Source organism: Gossypium hirsutum, chromosome D05 (assembly GCF_007990345.1).
Source record: "Gossypium hirsutum isolate 1008001.06 chromosome D05, Gossypium_hirsutum_v2.1, whole genome shotgun sequence".
Classification (NCBI taxonomy): Eukaryota; Viridiplantae; Streptophyta; class Magnoliopsida; order Malvales; family Malvaceae; genus Gossypium; species Gossypium hirsutum.
The window spans coordinates 61,582,462-61,600,098 of record NC_053441.1 but is presented as its reverse complement, the minus strand read 5'-3'; the positions used below and the strand labels follow the sequence as shown (position 1 = coordinate 61,600,098).

Below are 17,637 nucleotides of genomic sequence, written 5' to 3'. Positions count from 1 at the left end.
CTAAACAGTTTCAAAATCCAGAACTTTAAAACCAACAATCCAGAGAGGTCAAAAATTACAAATCTCTCAAAATAATCCAGAATTTAAATAAAACCGTTAATCAAACCAGTTCGCGAACTAGTGGTCACTGCTGAGACTTCGTCGCATCGACCCGCCTATGTCTGAGTATTACCTGAACAGAACAAACAAAAAGATGTGAGTTTTTGTAAACTTAGTGTGTAACTCAACAGAACATACATGCACATATACTCAAATTCAGATACAGATACAAACATGAGTCCTCAACAGATTTAGATCAACAGTCATACAGATATGCAAAGTCCTACCCCCTTCCTCTACACACCATCTCCGTCCATCCAAACACATCACGTGGGGTATAAAACACCCACTTAACCCTACACACCACATAGTGTCCGTACGACACTTATCAGAATAATTTGTAGCTATGCTGCCAGAATAACAACGAAATATCGCCTTACAGAATGCTTCCTCCAATAAACAGATCCCACCCCACGTGCAGATACAGACAACAGATAAATAGATTAACATATATAACAGAATTAAGATGTGTCGCATGCTCATGTATAGATTTCATACATACTTACACAACACAGTCAAATCATACGTATCGATTTCCTTGGTACTCAAAACAGTCTATCAGGATAGAAGATACCATGCATTAGGGTTTGCTTAGCCCTTACTGACCCTACGAAAGGCCATAGTCGATCGGAACGACGTGTGTGGCCCTAGGGAAAATTTTAGAATTTTGGGCTCACATGCCTGTGTAGGCCCACATGCCCAAATTGGCTTTGCCTGTGTGGCCCACATGTCCTGGTCCACGACCCACATGCCCGTGTGGCCCATACATCTAAATCAGCCTAGCTTGTGTGACCCAAACGCTCTCCCGTCACATGCCCGTGTGACGTCGACATGTCACTTTCTTGGCTTTCGTTGAACCTCATTTTCTTTTGTTTTCGTTACACACCTGGTTCGTTTTTTATGCAAAAGCAATCTCGAGACCTCCGAAACCTAAAAACACCACCCCAAACACTAATTTAGCAAATAATTTATGAATCTCACATGATTAACCCAATCATGCATATGCACTTACCGATAACAAATATGACCACAACCCCGAATCAAGTCATTGGAGTGAAATCTGCTGCTACACCACCTTCACCTACGCAATAGATTTGTAGAAGAAATTAACTTCCCTAACTACACCATCACGCCAATTCAAAAGAAAAAGGAAAGCAACCCAAACAAACCTTCAAAACTTACCAAAATGAACGAGGAACCACCTGAATACCAGATTGCAACAATCGGAACAAACGATTGTCGAACAGAGAAGAGAGAAAAAGAACAAAAGGAAACATAAGGGAAAGGAAGAGGGAGAGAAAACTAACGTCAGAAAAGAAAGAAAAATTGAGTAAAGGGAAAAAATAAAATAAAAAAAATTAAAATTAAATCCCACAATATCTCAACCCCCATTATCCCACTAACTAACAAACCCCACTAAATCAACCCACTAACTCTCAACTACCTCAGAATCCCACTTTCACCGAACCTAGATTACACAACCGAAACAAAATTTATCATATCTTACCACTTGAACCAGCAAACTCAATCTGATATAAGTTTAACTTACCAAGAATATAACATAAGCCCATCTAAGAGGGATAAAACTAAGACAAAAAATAATATATTTTTCCAAAGTTAGACTTGAACCCAAGACTTTAAACACACAATTAAAACACTTAGCCACTAAAGTAGATACTCACTAATGATAAATTCCACAAAAATAATGTTAAATTAATCAGGACATTACAAGTAAAATATTAAATAAAAGAAACACATGAATTTTTTTTAAGATTGTTAGTAGAAATGTTCATGGGCCGAGCCGGGTTCAGGCCAGGCTAAGTAATTTAGGCATGTTTTCTAGGCTTGGGCTTAGCCCTACCCGACTATTGGGCCTAAAATTTTGCCCAAGCTTGACCCGGATAAAAATGATAAAACTTGAGCCCAATTCGTCCGTATTAAAAATTTTAATATTATTTTTTATACAAAAATAAATTTTAAAAATATAAAACATCAAATACACTAAAAACATTAAAATAAATGTTTCCCAAAAAATAGAAAAAATTAATATATATATATAAATATACTTAAATAACACTAAAATAAGTGCAACCTAGCAAGCAAATACCTTTAAAATAGTAGTAAAATTAATAATAAAACTAGAGTTCTACAATATCCAAACAATAACAATAAAATAGTAATAATATAATAGCAAAATAATGAAAAAATAGTGGCAAAACAGTAAAAAAAAATAGCAACAATTTTTTTTTTGCAAATTCTGGTTGGGCCGAGCCTGGGCAAAAGAAAAAACTAACCTGAGTCCAATCCATTTAAAAAATGGGCCTTATTTTTGGTCCAAACTCATTTTTTCGGGTCTATATTTTTACCCAAACCCTCTTACTTTTCGGGCAAGCCTTCGACCGAACTGAATGGCCCAACCCAAGGACAACTCTAACTGTTAGATACCAAATACTAATGCATAATAAATATCACTCTAAAATATTAAAATTAATAAATCTCCTCCTTAAAATTAGCCAATAAAATTAATTTTAATATTTTACAGTTGTATATACTATAGGCAAAAATTAGTTTATTATTAATAAAGACGTAAGTTAATTTATTTATTTTAATAAAAATAAATTAATATATTTATATCAAAATTAATATATGGTTAAATTTAAATATTTGCTAATATGTATTTAAATTAGAATACAATTTAAAATCTAATTTGTAGTAGTCAAAATAAATTTAAAACTATGTACCAAAAAAATAAATTTAAAACTAATTATATTCTTTATAATTTTGTGGTGAAAATGTGTTGTATAAAAATAAGAAAATAAATAATAAAACGGTAATTTTATCTAAAAAATAAAAATTAACTTTCCAGGTACATGTAAATATTGTAAAAAATATTTGTTCTGATTCCATAGCTAAGGGAAAGTAATTTTTAAAGAAAAAATACATGCTCAAAAATTTTAATATTTTTTAGCATACCAAGGATTATTTTCTCACTAATTAAATTTTTTTTTGGGAAAGTTATAACTTTTTATCATACCAAATAGTCTAAGGGTGGGTTTTGATGGACGTTGTGTTTACCTGCAGTTAGTGTAAAAATAGCGGTGGTGGTGAGATTAGATATGTAGTGATACTATAACGTGAGACAGAAAGTAAGCTAAACACACCTCACCGCACCCCGTCCATCCAAACCCACCCTAAATTTCATGGGAGAGGCAAATCACATCTCTTTCATAAACATAATTATAAACATTGTGTTTTATAGGCAGCTCTTAGCCAATAATAAATAAACACATTTTTTTTGTGTCTTGTAGATTGTGTGGCGTCCTTCTTTCACCCAACTCGTTTTATTAAATTAAGTAAATAAAATTATATTTACACCAATGTAGGAAAAAATGTTTAAATCAGTGTAAATTAATTTGACAAATCAGATTCCAACTTTAACATCTGTTCAGACATGTATCAATTGTTATTCTGATTATAAATTTGTTTCACCAACTCTAATATCGAGACAAAATGTAAAGACTGATTAATCTTTACAAATATCGGAAACTCCAAAATTAAATTTCAGTTATCTAAAATCAAATCAAGGTAATTTCTGATTTTTCTTCAATCTTATTTGCTTCAATTATTTAGAGTTATAAGTAACTAAGATTATTTGGTTATTTCATTGAGAAACATTAATTCTATCATTTGTTAAAAACTTTAGTGGAAAATTCCTTATTCACCTCTTATATAAATGCTTCAATTTTAAATGTGACAACATGAGAAATAAATTTAATGATGAATTGATGACTAAATTGTAACCTTTTGGGTTTTGTTTTAGTAATTTCGAATTAATTCAAAAGTTTAATTTTTATGATGCATGTAATTTTTTTCCTAGATATATAATAACCCATTTTTTTATTTTATTTAACAAGAAACCATTAAAAACCTATCAACAAATTTCCATATAAAAATTCCTTTTTCATCAAATTGAAAAAAGAAAATTCTAAAAATGTGAAACATTTTAGGAAAAAAAGCATTTTTAAAAATTGGTTTAAAAATTTTTTTAAGATAAAATTTTAACTAAAATAGGTTCATTTTTATGTCAATAAGTTATAATTTTTTTTAGCAATTATAACTCTACTTTGAAATCTAAGATTTTTCATCTAATTTTCCTTTGATTTAAAAAAATAATAAAAAAAGCTTCAATTTTTTTTTGTTAAAACTAATTTCATAAAAATTCACATAAAACTTAATTAATGAAATAAAACTCGTCAACGCGACCAACTAAAAAAATTTCAAATCAACAAATACTCAATCCAAATCTTATATATATTATTACAAGATTTTTATGTTATGATGTGTTTACAACTATAAAAATTGACATGTGATAAGAAAAGAAAGTAATTATTTGTAGGGGAAAATTGCAACATAAACCCTTCTGTCTTTTTATATAAATTTTAATGGTGTTTCGTAAGTTATATATATTTTTTATAATAAGTATTTACAATTTGTTTATATTCAATAATTCAACTTACAATTTTATATAATAAATCACTAAAAATTTTAATGTTGTTTTAAAAAAGTCTTACTAAGTTTACCACTATTATTCTAAGTAATTACATTCTCATCTTAGAGAGAAAGTAACTCCCCCAAAAAGTTATATTCTTAAAATTTTAATATTTTTTAGCATGTCGAAAGTGAAGATTATTTTCCAACTAATTAAAATTTTTCAGATAAGTGGTCATTTTCTATCATACCAGATATTTCGAAATTTCATGGGAGGCAAATCACCTCTCATAAACGTTAACATTGCTTTTTGTAGGCATCTCTAAGCCAATAATAAATACACAGGTATCTGAATTTATTTTGCGTGCTGTGGACTGAGTGGCGTCATTATTTCACCTAACTCGTTTTATTAACTTCTGGATTCTATACTAAAACAATCTACTAAATGAAATTATATTTAGGTCAATATAGGAAAAAAATTGTTAAAATGAATGCAAATAAATTTGGCAGATCAGATTTCAACTTTTAAATCTGTTTAGAGTGATATCAATTGTTGTTGTGATTATAAATTCATATCGCCGAACCTGTTATCAAGATAGAGTGTAAAGAGTGATTAATCTTTACAAAGCATCGGGAACTCCGAAATCAGATTTCGCTTATCTCATATAACTCAAGGTAATTTCCGATTTTTCTTCAATCTTATGTTATTTTTATTGAAAATATTAAATTTTTTTCATTTGTTAAAACCATTTTCCTTTGATTTGTTGAAAATTTTAGTGGAAAATCCCTTATTCACCACTTAAATAAATGCTTTAACTTCTTATTTTCTATCTACATATTTCCCCTTTTTTCCTTCAATCAAATTTATTGTTTTTTTCTTATTTGCAAAGAGCAATTGAGACAACTATTTGATAATCCATTATTATGACAACATGAGAAACAAATTTAATGATGAATTGATGATTAAGTTGTAATATTTAGGGTTTTTTTTAGTGATTTAGAAAGATTTATTGAAAATTCCTTTTACCATCTTCTAAGAATTTATGATGCATGTAATTTTTTTGCTAGATATATAATAACCCATTTTTTTATTTTATTTAACAAGAAACCATGAAAAAATTCACCATATAAAAAAATTTATTTTTCATCAAATTGAAAAAAAAAAATTAATGTAAAAAGATGTGAAGTTTTTATTGATTATTTGTAAAATAATTCTTATGTTATTATGTGTTTACACTATAAAAATTTTAGAAAGTAATTATTTGTGGAGGAAAAATTGCAACATAAACCCTTTTGCCTTTTTATATATTTTTAATGGTGTTTTGCTAGTTATATTTTTATAATATGTCCTTCCAATTTGTTTATATTTAATAATTCAACTTACAATTTTACATAATAAACCACTATAAATTTTAACTTGTTCTAAAAAAGTCTTATTAAGTTTATCACTATTTTTACAAATTAAATACACAATTAAAATTGAAATAAATATTTGAAAATATAAATAATGTTACAATAAACCATATTTTAATTTAATTTAAAAATCTACATTCTCTAATTAATAATTAAAATTCAGTTAAAAACTATATATAAAAATAGAATTTCACACCATCTACTACTATAATATTTATATTTTAAAAATAATTTCAATTGTTTATTTATAGTTATATATTCCATTCCCATTAATCTCTAGGTTCAATTGAAAAGCTGAAAAAAAATGGTGATATCTTCAATCAACACTTGATAAGGATGAAATTGTATATCAGTTGCTTATACCGTAATTATCATAAAATTAAGAAACTTGAAGAAAATTATACAAAACTTTTTTTATACAAAAATAGGTAAAGCTACAATTATTTTATTTTATTTTAGAGGAAGGCATTAGTCTTGGGTAGATTTATTCAAATTACGAGTTACTCGTTTAAGTGTATAAGTCTGAAGACTTGTTCGATATTTGAGAGGTATTAAGTAAAAATATTATATTAAAAAAATAGTTTTGAACAAAAAATTTAACCTTATTAAAATATGGGCTCACCTAATTAAATCTAGTATATTCTCAAGTTTATAACATTTTATTTTATCACTGTAAAAGTAATTTTTGCTAATAGCAAATATCAATGTAAAATGTTAAATTTAATAAATCTCTTCTTCCTTAAAATTAGCCTATAAAATTAATGTTAAAGAAAAAAAATTATTTTATTATTAATAAATATGTAATTTAATATATTTATTTTAAATATATTTGTTTATTTTAATAAAAATAAATTAGCATATTTATTTCAAAATTAATATATAATTAAATTTAAATATTTACTAATATGTATTTAAATTAGGATATAATTTAAAAGCTAATTTATTCAAAACAATTTAAAAGTATGTACCAAAAATATTAATTTTAAAATTAAATATATTTTTTATGATTTTGGGTGAAAAAAGTATGGTAAAAAATAATAATATAAATCAACGATAAAAACAGAAATTTTATCTCAAGACGAGAAAGTTACTATCCCACTATTATTCTAAGTAGCCACATTCTCATGGTAGAGAAAAAGTAACTCCCAAAAAAAAAATTTATATTCTCAAAAATTTTCCATTGTTTGATCCATGTTCTGGGTTCATGACTGCCCTTCCTGATTAATAAATTTTTCAGAGAAGTGACCATTGTCTACCATACTAGATGTCTCGAAATTCCATGAGAGGCAAATCAGCTCTCATAAACGTTAACTTTGCTTTTTGTAGGCATCTCTTAGCCAATAATAAATACATAGGTATCTGAATTTATTTTGTGTTTTATGGATTGAGTGGCGTCATTATTTCACCTAACTTATTTTATTAACTTTTGGATTCTATACTAAAAAAGGCTACTAAATGAAATTATATTTAGGTTAATATAGGAAAAGAATTGTTAAAATGAGTGAATATTAATTTGACAGATCATATTTCAACTTTTAAATCTGTTCAGAGAGATATCAATTGTTATTCTGATTATAAATTCATTTCGCCGACTCTGTTATTGAAATAGAGTGTAAAGAGTGATTAATCTTGACAAAGCATCGGAAACTCCGGAATCAGATTTCACTTATCTCAGATGAACTCAAGGTAATTTCTGATCTTTCTTCGATCTATGTTATTTTATTGAAAATATTAATTTTGTTTTCATTTGGTAAAACCGTTTCCCCTTGATTTGTTCAACATTTTAGTGGAAAATCCCTTATTCACCACTTAAATAAATGCTTCAACTTCTTATTTTCTATCTACATATTTCCCCTTTTCTTCTTCATTCAAATTTATTGTTTTTCTTATTTGTAGAGAGCAATTGAGACAACTATTTGACAATCCATTATTATGACAACATGAGAAAAAAATTTAATGATGAATTGATGATAAAGTTGTAATATTTAGGGTTCTTTTAGTGATTTAGAAAGATCTAATATATGTTGAAAATTCATTTTACCATATTGTAAGAATTTATGATGCATGTAATTTTTTTCCTAAATATATAATAACCCATTTTTTTATCTTATTTACCAAGAAACCATTAAAACCCCATTAAAAAAATTCATATAAAAAATTATTTTTCATCAAATTGAAAAAAATAATTTTAATGTAAAAAGATGTGAAGTTTTTATTGATTATTAATAAATATGTAATTTAATCTATTTATTTTAAATAATATTTGTTTATTTTAATAAAAATAAAATAACATATTTATTTCAAAATTAATATATAATTGAATTTAAATATTTACTAATATGTATTTAAATTAGGATATAATTTAAAAGCTAATTCGATAGTATTCAAAAGAAATTTAAAAGTATGTACCAAAAATATTAATTTTAAAATTAAATATTTTTTATTATTTTGGGGTAAAAAATGTCTGGTAGAAAACTAAAAATATAAATCAATCATAAAAGGGTAATTTTATCTCATGCATAAATTTTAACTTTCTCTAGAGAAAGTTACTTTCCCACTATTATACTAAGTAACCAAATTCCCACGGTAGAGAGAAAGTAATTGTCAAAAAAAAGTAACATCATAAAAAATTGTCCATTTTACGATCTATGTTCAGGGTTCGAGATTACCCCTCCTAATAATGTCGTCTCCAAAGTTCAAACCTAGGTCCTATCATTGGGAATGTAATGTGTCTTACTATTACATCTAACCACTTGTTGGTAAAAAAAGGATAAAATATTTTTTAGCATAGTGGAGATTTTTTTCCAACTAATTAAATTTTTTTCAGAGAAGTGGTCATTTTCTATCATACCAGATATCTCGAAATTCTATGAGAGGCAAAGCACCTCTCATAAACGTTAACATTGCTTTTTGTTGGCATCTCTTAGCCAATAATAAGTGCACAGGTATCTGAATTTATTTCGTGTGCTGTGGACTGAGTGGCGTCATTCTTTTACCTAACTCTTTTTATTAACTTTTGGATTCTATACTAAAACAGTCTACTAAATGAAATTATATTTAGGTCAATATAGGGAAAGAATTGTGAAAATGAGTGAAAAATAATTTGACAGATCAGATTTCAACTTTTAAATCTATTTAGAGAGGTATCAATTGTTGTTTTGATTTCGCCGACTGTGTCATTGGAATAGAGTGTAAAGAGTGATTAATCTTGACAAAGCATCGAAAACTCCAGAATCAGATTTCGCTTATCTCAGATGAACACAAGGTAATTTCTGATATTTCTTCAATCTTACGTGCTTCAATTATTTGGGTTTATAAAATAACTAAGATTTTTTGTTATGTTATTTTAATTAAAATATTAAAAAATTTCATTTGTGAAAACCATTTTGCTTTGGTTTGTTCAAAATTTTAGTGGAAAATCCCTTATTCACCACTTAAATAAATGCTTCAACTTCTTATTTTCTATCTACATATTTCCCCTTTTTTTCTTCATTCAAATTTATTGTTTTTCTTATTTGTAAAGAGCAATTGAGACAACTATTCGATAATCCATTATTATGACAACATGAGAAACACATTTAATGATGAATTGATGATTAAGTTGTAATATTTAGGGTTTTTTTAGTGATTTAGAAAGATCTAATATATGTTGAAAATTCCTTTTACCATATTGTAAGAATTTATGATGCATGTAATTTTTTCCCTAGATATATAATAACCCATTTTTTTAATTTTATTTAACAAGAAACCATTAAAAAGCCCATGAAAAAAAAATTCCACATAAAAAAATTATTTTCCCATAAAATTGAAAAAAATAAATTTAATGTAAAAAGATGTGGAGTTTTTATTGATTATTTGTAAAATAAATATTATTTTATTAATTATTGGTGGAAATTGTAAAATTTTGCATTAATTAATTGATCTCAAATTGAAAAAAAAAATTATGTATTTATATTGATTGATATAATCTTTTTAGGTGAAGTTTATGTATGTGAATTATCCTTTGCCCAAACTAATTCCCTTCTCTTTCTCTCATCTTTTACACGTTTTAGCTTTCTTGCATGCTTGTTGACATATCTTCGATGAGTGAGTTTCGGTTCTTTATTTACATAGAACCAGCAATTTGGTACCTTCTTCAGCATTGTATGTCTTCGTTTTAATTTTAGGACACATTTAAATAAATAAAGAAGGAAACCCTTTTCTTTGCTCAATATGTAAATACATCAAAATCCGTACTTGGGTTTTCTTTCAAATTCTTGTTGGTTTGATAAAAATTTCAATGTTTTTATTGCTCTTTTTTTTTGAATAAAAAGCAATTGTATTAGGGTTTTTCTTTTTGAATTTTCTTTTCTAGGTTATCGAATATGTTCACGGAAGAAGAGTTGAAAGACATTGAGGGATTGAAAAGAGGGTCGGACTTCATTGAGGTTAAGTGTGGATGTACCAGCAGAAAATATGGTGATACCATTGGGAAGCTTAGGGTTTTCACCAATGGTCAATTTCTGATATCCTGCGAATGCACTCCATCTTGTGAGGAAGGTAATTCATTTTTTGTTTCAGTGCAATTGTTTTAGCTTAATTTTGTTTGTAATTTGACTTTTCAATTCTTTGATGAACTTCAATTTCACCTTATATACATTGAACTTATCATTGGTTTTCCATTGCTGAAATTTCCTGGAATCATATATGTAGTTGTTAAATCAAGCTGAACATCAAACACTCAATAAAAAAGCGTCAAGCTGTAGTTTGTTCTTCTTTGATTTTAATTATATGCATTTAAGAGTCTCCCATTAGCATACACAGTGATTTGCATTTGGCTGTTAATTGATTTTAATATCCGGGTTTGATATCCAAGATCATCAATGTTGAAACTCTATCTATGTTGATAAGGATAGAATAGCATTAAAGCTGAGTTTAATTCAGTTGATTCATGTCATCTTCGAGCTCAAATCTTGTTTTGTTGACATTGTTTTGGTGAATTCTTTGATAACCAGAGAAATTGACACCTTATGATTTCGAAAAACATTCTGGGAAAGAAGGAACTAGGAAATGGAAGAACCATATTTGGGTGGTCATGAAAAATAAGAAGGTTCCTTTATGGAGGACTGTTCTTCTGAAATACTACAAACATGCATCAAATGGAGCCAATGAGCTAACAAGCACGCTAGCCAAGCGCCTTTTCCATCGTGACGAGTTTGTCCGTTGCTCGAGGTGCAAGAAAGAACGTCGGTTTCGACTCCGGACCGACGAGGACTGCCGGAGGTACCATGATGCTGCCAAGGCAAGAAAGTGGAAGTGTGCTAACTGGCCATATGACAAGTAAGTTTCAACATCGCGTACTCGGTTTCAAGCTTGATAAAAATCCTAATCGGCTGTTTTGTTTTGTTTTTCGATTTCAGAATCACCTGCAAAGTTGATGAAGAGCGAGCAAGCAGGAAGAGTTGCAGAGGCTGCCCTCGATCTCCATCGTGCAAAGGCTGCACTACTTGTGTGTGTTTCGGGTGCTTCAAGTGCCGATTTCTCGATTGCAAGTGTCGCACTTGCGTCGATTTCGTCCAAAATGCCGAGCCTTGAGCTGTAACAAGGCATCCAACATCGGCCCTTTCTAAGTTTCGATGTTCTGACTATCATTTCCCAACTGGAAAACTGTTCCAATGGTTGTTATAGGATTGCTATGATTTTGTTATGTTTGGTTTGTTTTAGAATAATTTCTTAGCTGAAAACTGGAGACTAAGGTTGGAACTTTCAGTCCAACACAACTTTATAAACAGTTTAAAATGAACCAGTTTCTTTTATTACAGCTTGTTTCTTCATGTTGTTTTATGTTTGGTTTTAGATCTTTCTTTACTTACAATTCATGGTACATATTTATGCAGTGAATGCATACATAAACTATTTTTACAATGCCATAATCAAGGCATTTCATCCAACACCATGTTTACAATTTGTGGTGTCTCCTTATTACTTTTTAAAGTCCTTGATTTCATTTCATTTAAAATATTTAAGAAACAAGCATTTCCTTCTATCATACAATGCGTGGAATGCCTAATAAATGAGAGTGATAGTTGTATATATCACTTTCACTCAAATCATGTCACTCAAATCATGTCGGTAAGTAAGAGGTTATTATTATAGCCTAATAGGTACCTCTCATTGAATAGGCTACACACACACAGTTTTTTTACTATGATGTTTCGATTTTGCTTTCATATTAATTTTATTATTCTTTTCTCTTTTTGCTCTGAAATAGATTAAAACATGTTTTAAGTTATGAAGAGTGTAATGTTGTGGCTACATTTGGGTACACCATCATACAATTAGAACAACTTGTTTGATGTCATCTATTATTGTTGAAAAGATTGTACTTGAAATTAAGGGCTCCTGTTTGGATCAAAACTAGATTTGTGACCATCTTGTCTGGTTACAAATCTTTGTTACATAAATTTGCAAAATTACCTCCTCTCAGGCTCCATAATCTTCTGACTTAAACCTATAAAATCATCCACCTCACAAACCCCAAATCATGGCAACTTCATAAGTGCTCCGACCCATAACAACTATCAAATCCAAGCAAAGTTTTCGTACGATTTGGTAATCCATCCTATTTCCATCATTAAAAAAATCAATTTAATTAATTTACATTGATTTATCAATCAACTGATTCAACTTTTAACCGGTACCTCAACTGATTCTCAATTCAGTCAATTTAATTTTAAAAACAATGTAATACTTCTCCAACAATCTAATTTAATCCATAGACTATGCTAAATCGTCATCTCCAAAAGTGCATCCAACCAAAACCCTTAGATCCCATTTGGATCAACGGTGAAATTAATTTGGATAAGATTGAAAATAACAATGACATTGAGAGTAAAAACCATGTTCAAATATATATTTGGACTAAATCGCGACGGTAGCGATAAAATGAACTATTATGAGAAAAAAAAAGTTAAAAACATTGGATAAAAGATTAAATTGTGTACATATATAATAAAAATTTATTTTATTTTATTTTATTAACTAAATAAATAATAAAAATTACTAAAATTATAGTTATGGCATATAATAATTTTATTAATTATAATTAAAAATAAACAATATCAAATAATATTTTGTATTTATTTATATTATTTGTTAACTTAAGGGATAATGTTGTATTTGGTATTTAAACTTTGACAAATCTTCTAATGTGATACTTAAATTTTGAAAAAATTGAACCAAGGACCTAAGACTAAATACCCCTTTAAGTTTTTAAATTATAATAAAATAAAAAAGCCAAAATAATAAAATATCTCTTTAAATATATTTATTAAATATTAAAAAATTAAGTTAATATAATTTTCTTTTCTTCCTTCTTCCATAAAGAGCCTTGGCCGCCGTTGCCATTATGCTGCCGTTCGGCCTTTGTTCAATCCAAAATTGGGATTGAAAGATTCGCCTCTTTCTCTGCTTTTTAGTTCTTCGATTAGCTTTCGGAATTTCGAAAAAAAAATTCAACCTTTAGAACTTTTCAAGCCTCGATCTGCAGATCCAATTGTTGAATAATCATGGAACTTCGATCGTGGCTTCTCCTCACCGTTTGCAACGTCTTGATCGTTAGGGTTTCTGGAACGATGCCTGAGTCTCAAGAACCCAGAAACTCGAAATGGGTATTGGTTTTGATTTGCTTCTTTTTGCTTGGTTTTGTGTTCTTATGGGTTGATTCTGGAATTTTTGTTCTAATGGATTGATGGGTATTGTGTTCTAAAGGATTGATGAGTTTTGTGATTTTTCTTGCTTTCATTTCAGTACAATTGGAGGTTGCCAATAGTTAAAGAAATTGGTTTTGGTACTTGAGAGTTGGGCAATGTTATTGAAGGGTAGATATGTTCTTAAATTTATTTTCGAAAGAACCCAGAAATGTTCTTCCCAAAAGTAATTCAGAAATGAAATTTAAATCGATTCATTGTAAAAGGAATGCTAAAAGAAGATGGTGGAATTAAAGCATGGATTAGATGAAAAGAATGTGAAAGATGGATTTTTTTGAAGCAATTTAAAAGAAAAATGAAATTAATATGCTTTTTAGGTGGAAGGATAGACATCACACTTTTTGGAGAAAAATATAATTTAATTAAAAATAATTAGGTTTGAAAATAAAAAATTGAATATTTAAAAAGGATAATGTCATATTTGGTACTTGAACTTTAACAAACTTTCTAATGTGGTACATTTCTACGTTAATGGATAGCCTGTTCTTAAAGGTGTTTATAGGTCAGGTCGGATTCGGACTAGACCTAATCATGATATTAACACATTTTATCTAGATTCGGCTTAAAATATGAGTTTAAAATTTTGTTTGAACTCGTCCGTATTTGCAAATGACTAACTCAAGCCCATTTTAATCTCATCCACATTATTTTAAAATTTTTCTAAACAATATATTTATATTATTTTAATTTAATATTTAATAATTTCATATATTTTTAATTTATTAAATTTTTTTATATATTTATCTTACCATTTTTAATATTTACATTATATTAGCATTTTATATTACTATAAATTTAATTTTTATGTGTTATAAATTATATAATATATATAAATAGAACACAACGAACAAATTCCATTTAGGGATGGGAAATAAATTGCCGCTAAAACTTGAAAAATTGTCAATCAAAAAGGCTATTCTGACGAAAAATTACCCATTGGCAAGGTATACCCTTTTAATGTCGAAATATGTGACCGTCGAAATAGGTCTAAAGGTTTATACTGATGATTTGTACAACGCTAAAGTAAAAACTATCGATATAAACATTGTGTGATATGTTGATTTGATAATACCTATATTGACGATCTCACCATTGACAAAGGTCAATTAAGTAAATTTCTTATTATCTCTTTGGTCTTATAGCTACGGCATGCACCGTCACTAAATGTGTTATAAATGAATTTCCGCTATTTTTGAGTCCTAGACAAAACAATAAAATAAAGTTTTAGGTTCCTCAAAGGTTGGAGAAAATTATTTTTAAGTCTGTTAAAAGTTGATATTATTTACATGATTTTATTTACGACGAGAATATGGAATTAAGACGAGCTCTGAGCTAATCTTGGATGTTCCAAATAGTAAACTCTTTATAAGGCACATGACGACACATTGCAGTCACAAGGACAAAAGCTTCTTTGTTTTCCAAATGGGACAATTTTAAATTCAAGTTTGAGCCCTCAGGCTACCTGCATTTCATGCATTGGCTCTAACCCTCAAACAAATCCCCTAATGGATTCATCCATGTCCAGCAATTATATTTGTCCCCCCAAAAAATAAACTCTTTAAAATCCCATTTAAAAAAAGGTATTGGGTTATTCATTTTTTATATTCCTCATAATTTTGAAAAAGATGAGTTGATAATTGATCTCTTAGTATATGTTTGTATTATAATGAATAGTTGTCATTAGAACATGGGATCTTAAGTATAAGATTGCAGTAAATTTGCTAATATTTGTCATTAGCATTATGCAAAATGAGAGAAGTATAACAATCGACAGCTTTCTATGATATATTTGTTCCACACAGACGTTAGCAAAATAACAATAATATAAAAGATTTATTTAAATCACAATATCGAAGCAGAACAATATATAGGCATATATATATAATTGGAAGAATAGAAAATAAAATTAGATTGAAATATTATATTTGTAGTTGATGTCTGTTTTAACAGTTTTCTTAAGACAGATTCAGCCGCTCCTTTGGTGTTGGAGAAACGTTGATCGGCTATATCCCAGAATACAACAACAAGATAGCACGACAGTAGCACGACTGCATTGGTTAATGAATAGTAGCCTTGCCTACCTCATACTCTAAATTTTGAAAACTAGTGTATGTTAGCATGAATATAAAATATTAAAAACTTAAAAATATGTTGGACCGTGCGTGGCTTGGGCCTTGAATGTTCAAACTCGAGCCTGATTTATATTTTAAACGGGCCTAATTTTTTTGTCCAAACTCATTTTTTGGATCTAACATTTCTACCCAAATATTTCTAAATTTTAAGCGAACTTTTAGAACTAGATGAATAGTCTACCTCTTGAACATGTCTACTTGTGCTAACATGGACAATCGCAACAGTACTTTTTTACGATGCTCATTTATTTAGAAAGTCTTCCATCTTCACTAGAGATAAGATGAAGGTAGATTTAAGAGTCTTGTGTATGAAGATGTTTAGGGCGATCGAGATTAACTCTTAATATAAAAATCAGTAGATGATCGGGATAATATAATTGGAATAATCACTTATCACTGAAGGCTTAGAAGAACTATCAACTATTTAAATAGAACACATATCGAGATAAAGTATTTTGGGGTGAGTACATTCGATCGAGTCAAGTTGAATCGAGTTAAAAAATTTTGGTTAGTCGAGTTGACGAATCCTATTTTAGCAGCCAAACTCAATTTGAATTTTTTTCGAATCGAATCGAATCAAGTCAAAAAAATTTCGAGTCAAGTCAAGTTAACGAATCCTATTATTTATACTCAATGTTGCATTTACATGGACCGATTATTTAACTAGTAGCCGAAGTATAAGATTATCTAACTACACAAATAATATGATGATTTTGTCTTCTAACTTAATGAGTAAACATTTATCAAAACGACGTAGTTTTGCCTTTTAGCTTAATAGTTTTGACTTTCAACTTTAAAAAAGTTAAACATTTATCAAAACGATGTAATTTTTTCTTTTCTTATTCAGATTTTTAGATAACTCGAATTGTGTAATTCATATTTGAGTTAAACTGAAAAACTTAATTTTTTATTCGAGTTGATCCGAATAATTTTATTAACTCAAATAACTCGAACTATTTAATTCAAAATTTAAAGTTTTTATCGAATTTTTCGAATCGAATCGGATTTTGTTCACCTCTAAAAGTATGAAGCGAAATAGAAAGAGAAAAAAAAAACCACTTAAAAACGGTGTGTTGTTTAATGTCGTCTTATTCATTTTGTTTACATTTTGGATTTGGCTAGCCTACCCTAGCCTAGCAGTAGTATTCTTATTCTTTAAAGGCTTGGTTCCAACCTCATCAAAATTAAAATGATATAACATTTTTTTTTGGACATTAGGCACTCTCAATAAATTTCATGAACTCTTCAAACTCTTTTTAAAATAAAAAGACAACTTTTAAACTAAAATCGAGTATAAACACCTTTAATATAATACCTCCATCATTCAAGATTTGGGTTCGGTAAAGTGTTGATTATTTTTGCTTCAATTAGATAATGTTGAAATGGTCTAACAAAATTGATTATGGTAATGTGGTTCTCTAATTTCATTTTTAAAAAATGGGAGTCAATGTTTGTATCTTCCATTGAGACGAACTTTATAGTTTTCAATAGCTAAAGTCTTTGGAAGTAAGGAATTGATGCAAACAATAATTATTGTTTATTTACCTTCTAAAAAAATCTAGATGATGCATGTTTTGGAACATAGTTTTCGTATCATTAATTAATTACAATCTAGTCAAGAAATTTGTGTTTTATTTAGGATTAATGTGTTTTTCTAATGAGTGTTTTCAAAAAATTTGTCAGTAGAGTTCTATAGATTTTATAAGTAGGTTAAGAGTTTTATAACTGTATTATAAGATGTAGTAAAAAAAAGAAAA

General features: G+C 28.4%; 1 protein-coding gene across 3 annotated transcripts; it reads left to right on the top strand.

The window, feature by feature from the left end:
- Nucleotides 1-5,057: 5,057 nt before the first annotated feature.
- Nucleotides 5,058-11,799, top strand: LOC107902910 (protein ULTRAPETALA 1). 3 transcript variants are annotated; one of them, XM_016829018.2, is made up of 6 exons: nt 5,058-5,262; nt 7,610-7,686; nt 9,189-9,265; nt 10,355-10,539; nt 10,995-11,319; nt 11,400-11,799. In XM_016829018.2, exons 3-6 carry the CDS (start codon nt 9,255-9,257, stop codon nt 11,572-11,574), a joined length of 696 nt encoding a protein of 231 aa, XP_016684507.1. In that variant the 5' UTR covers nt 5,058-5,262; nt 7,610-7,686; nt 9,189-9,254; the 3' UTR covers nt 11,575-11,799. The 3 variants fall into 3 exon arrangements, with proteins under 3 accessions (XP_016684507.1, XP_016684508.1, XP_040948345.1); XM_016829019.2 differs by lacking the exon at nt 9,189-9,265; XM_041092411.1 differs by lacking the exons at nt 5,058-5,262; nt 7,610-7,686; nt 9,189-9,265 and adding an exon at nt 9,996-10,086.
- Nucleotides 11,800-17,637: the final 5,838 nt, after the last annotated feature.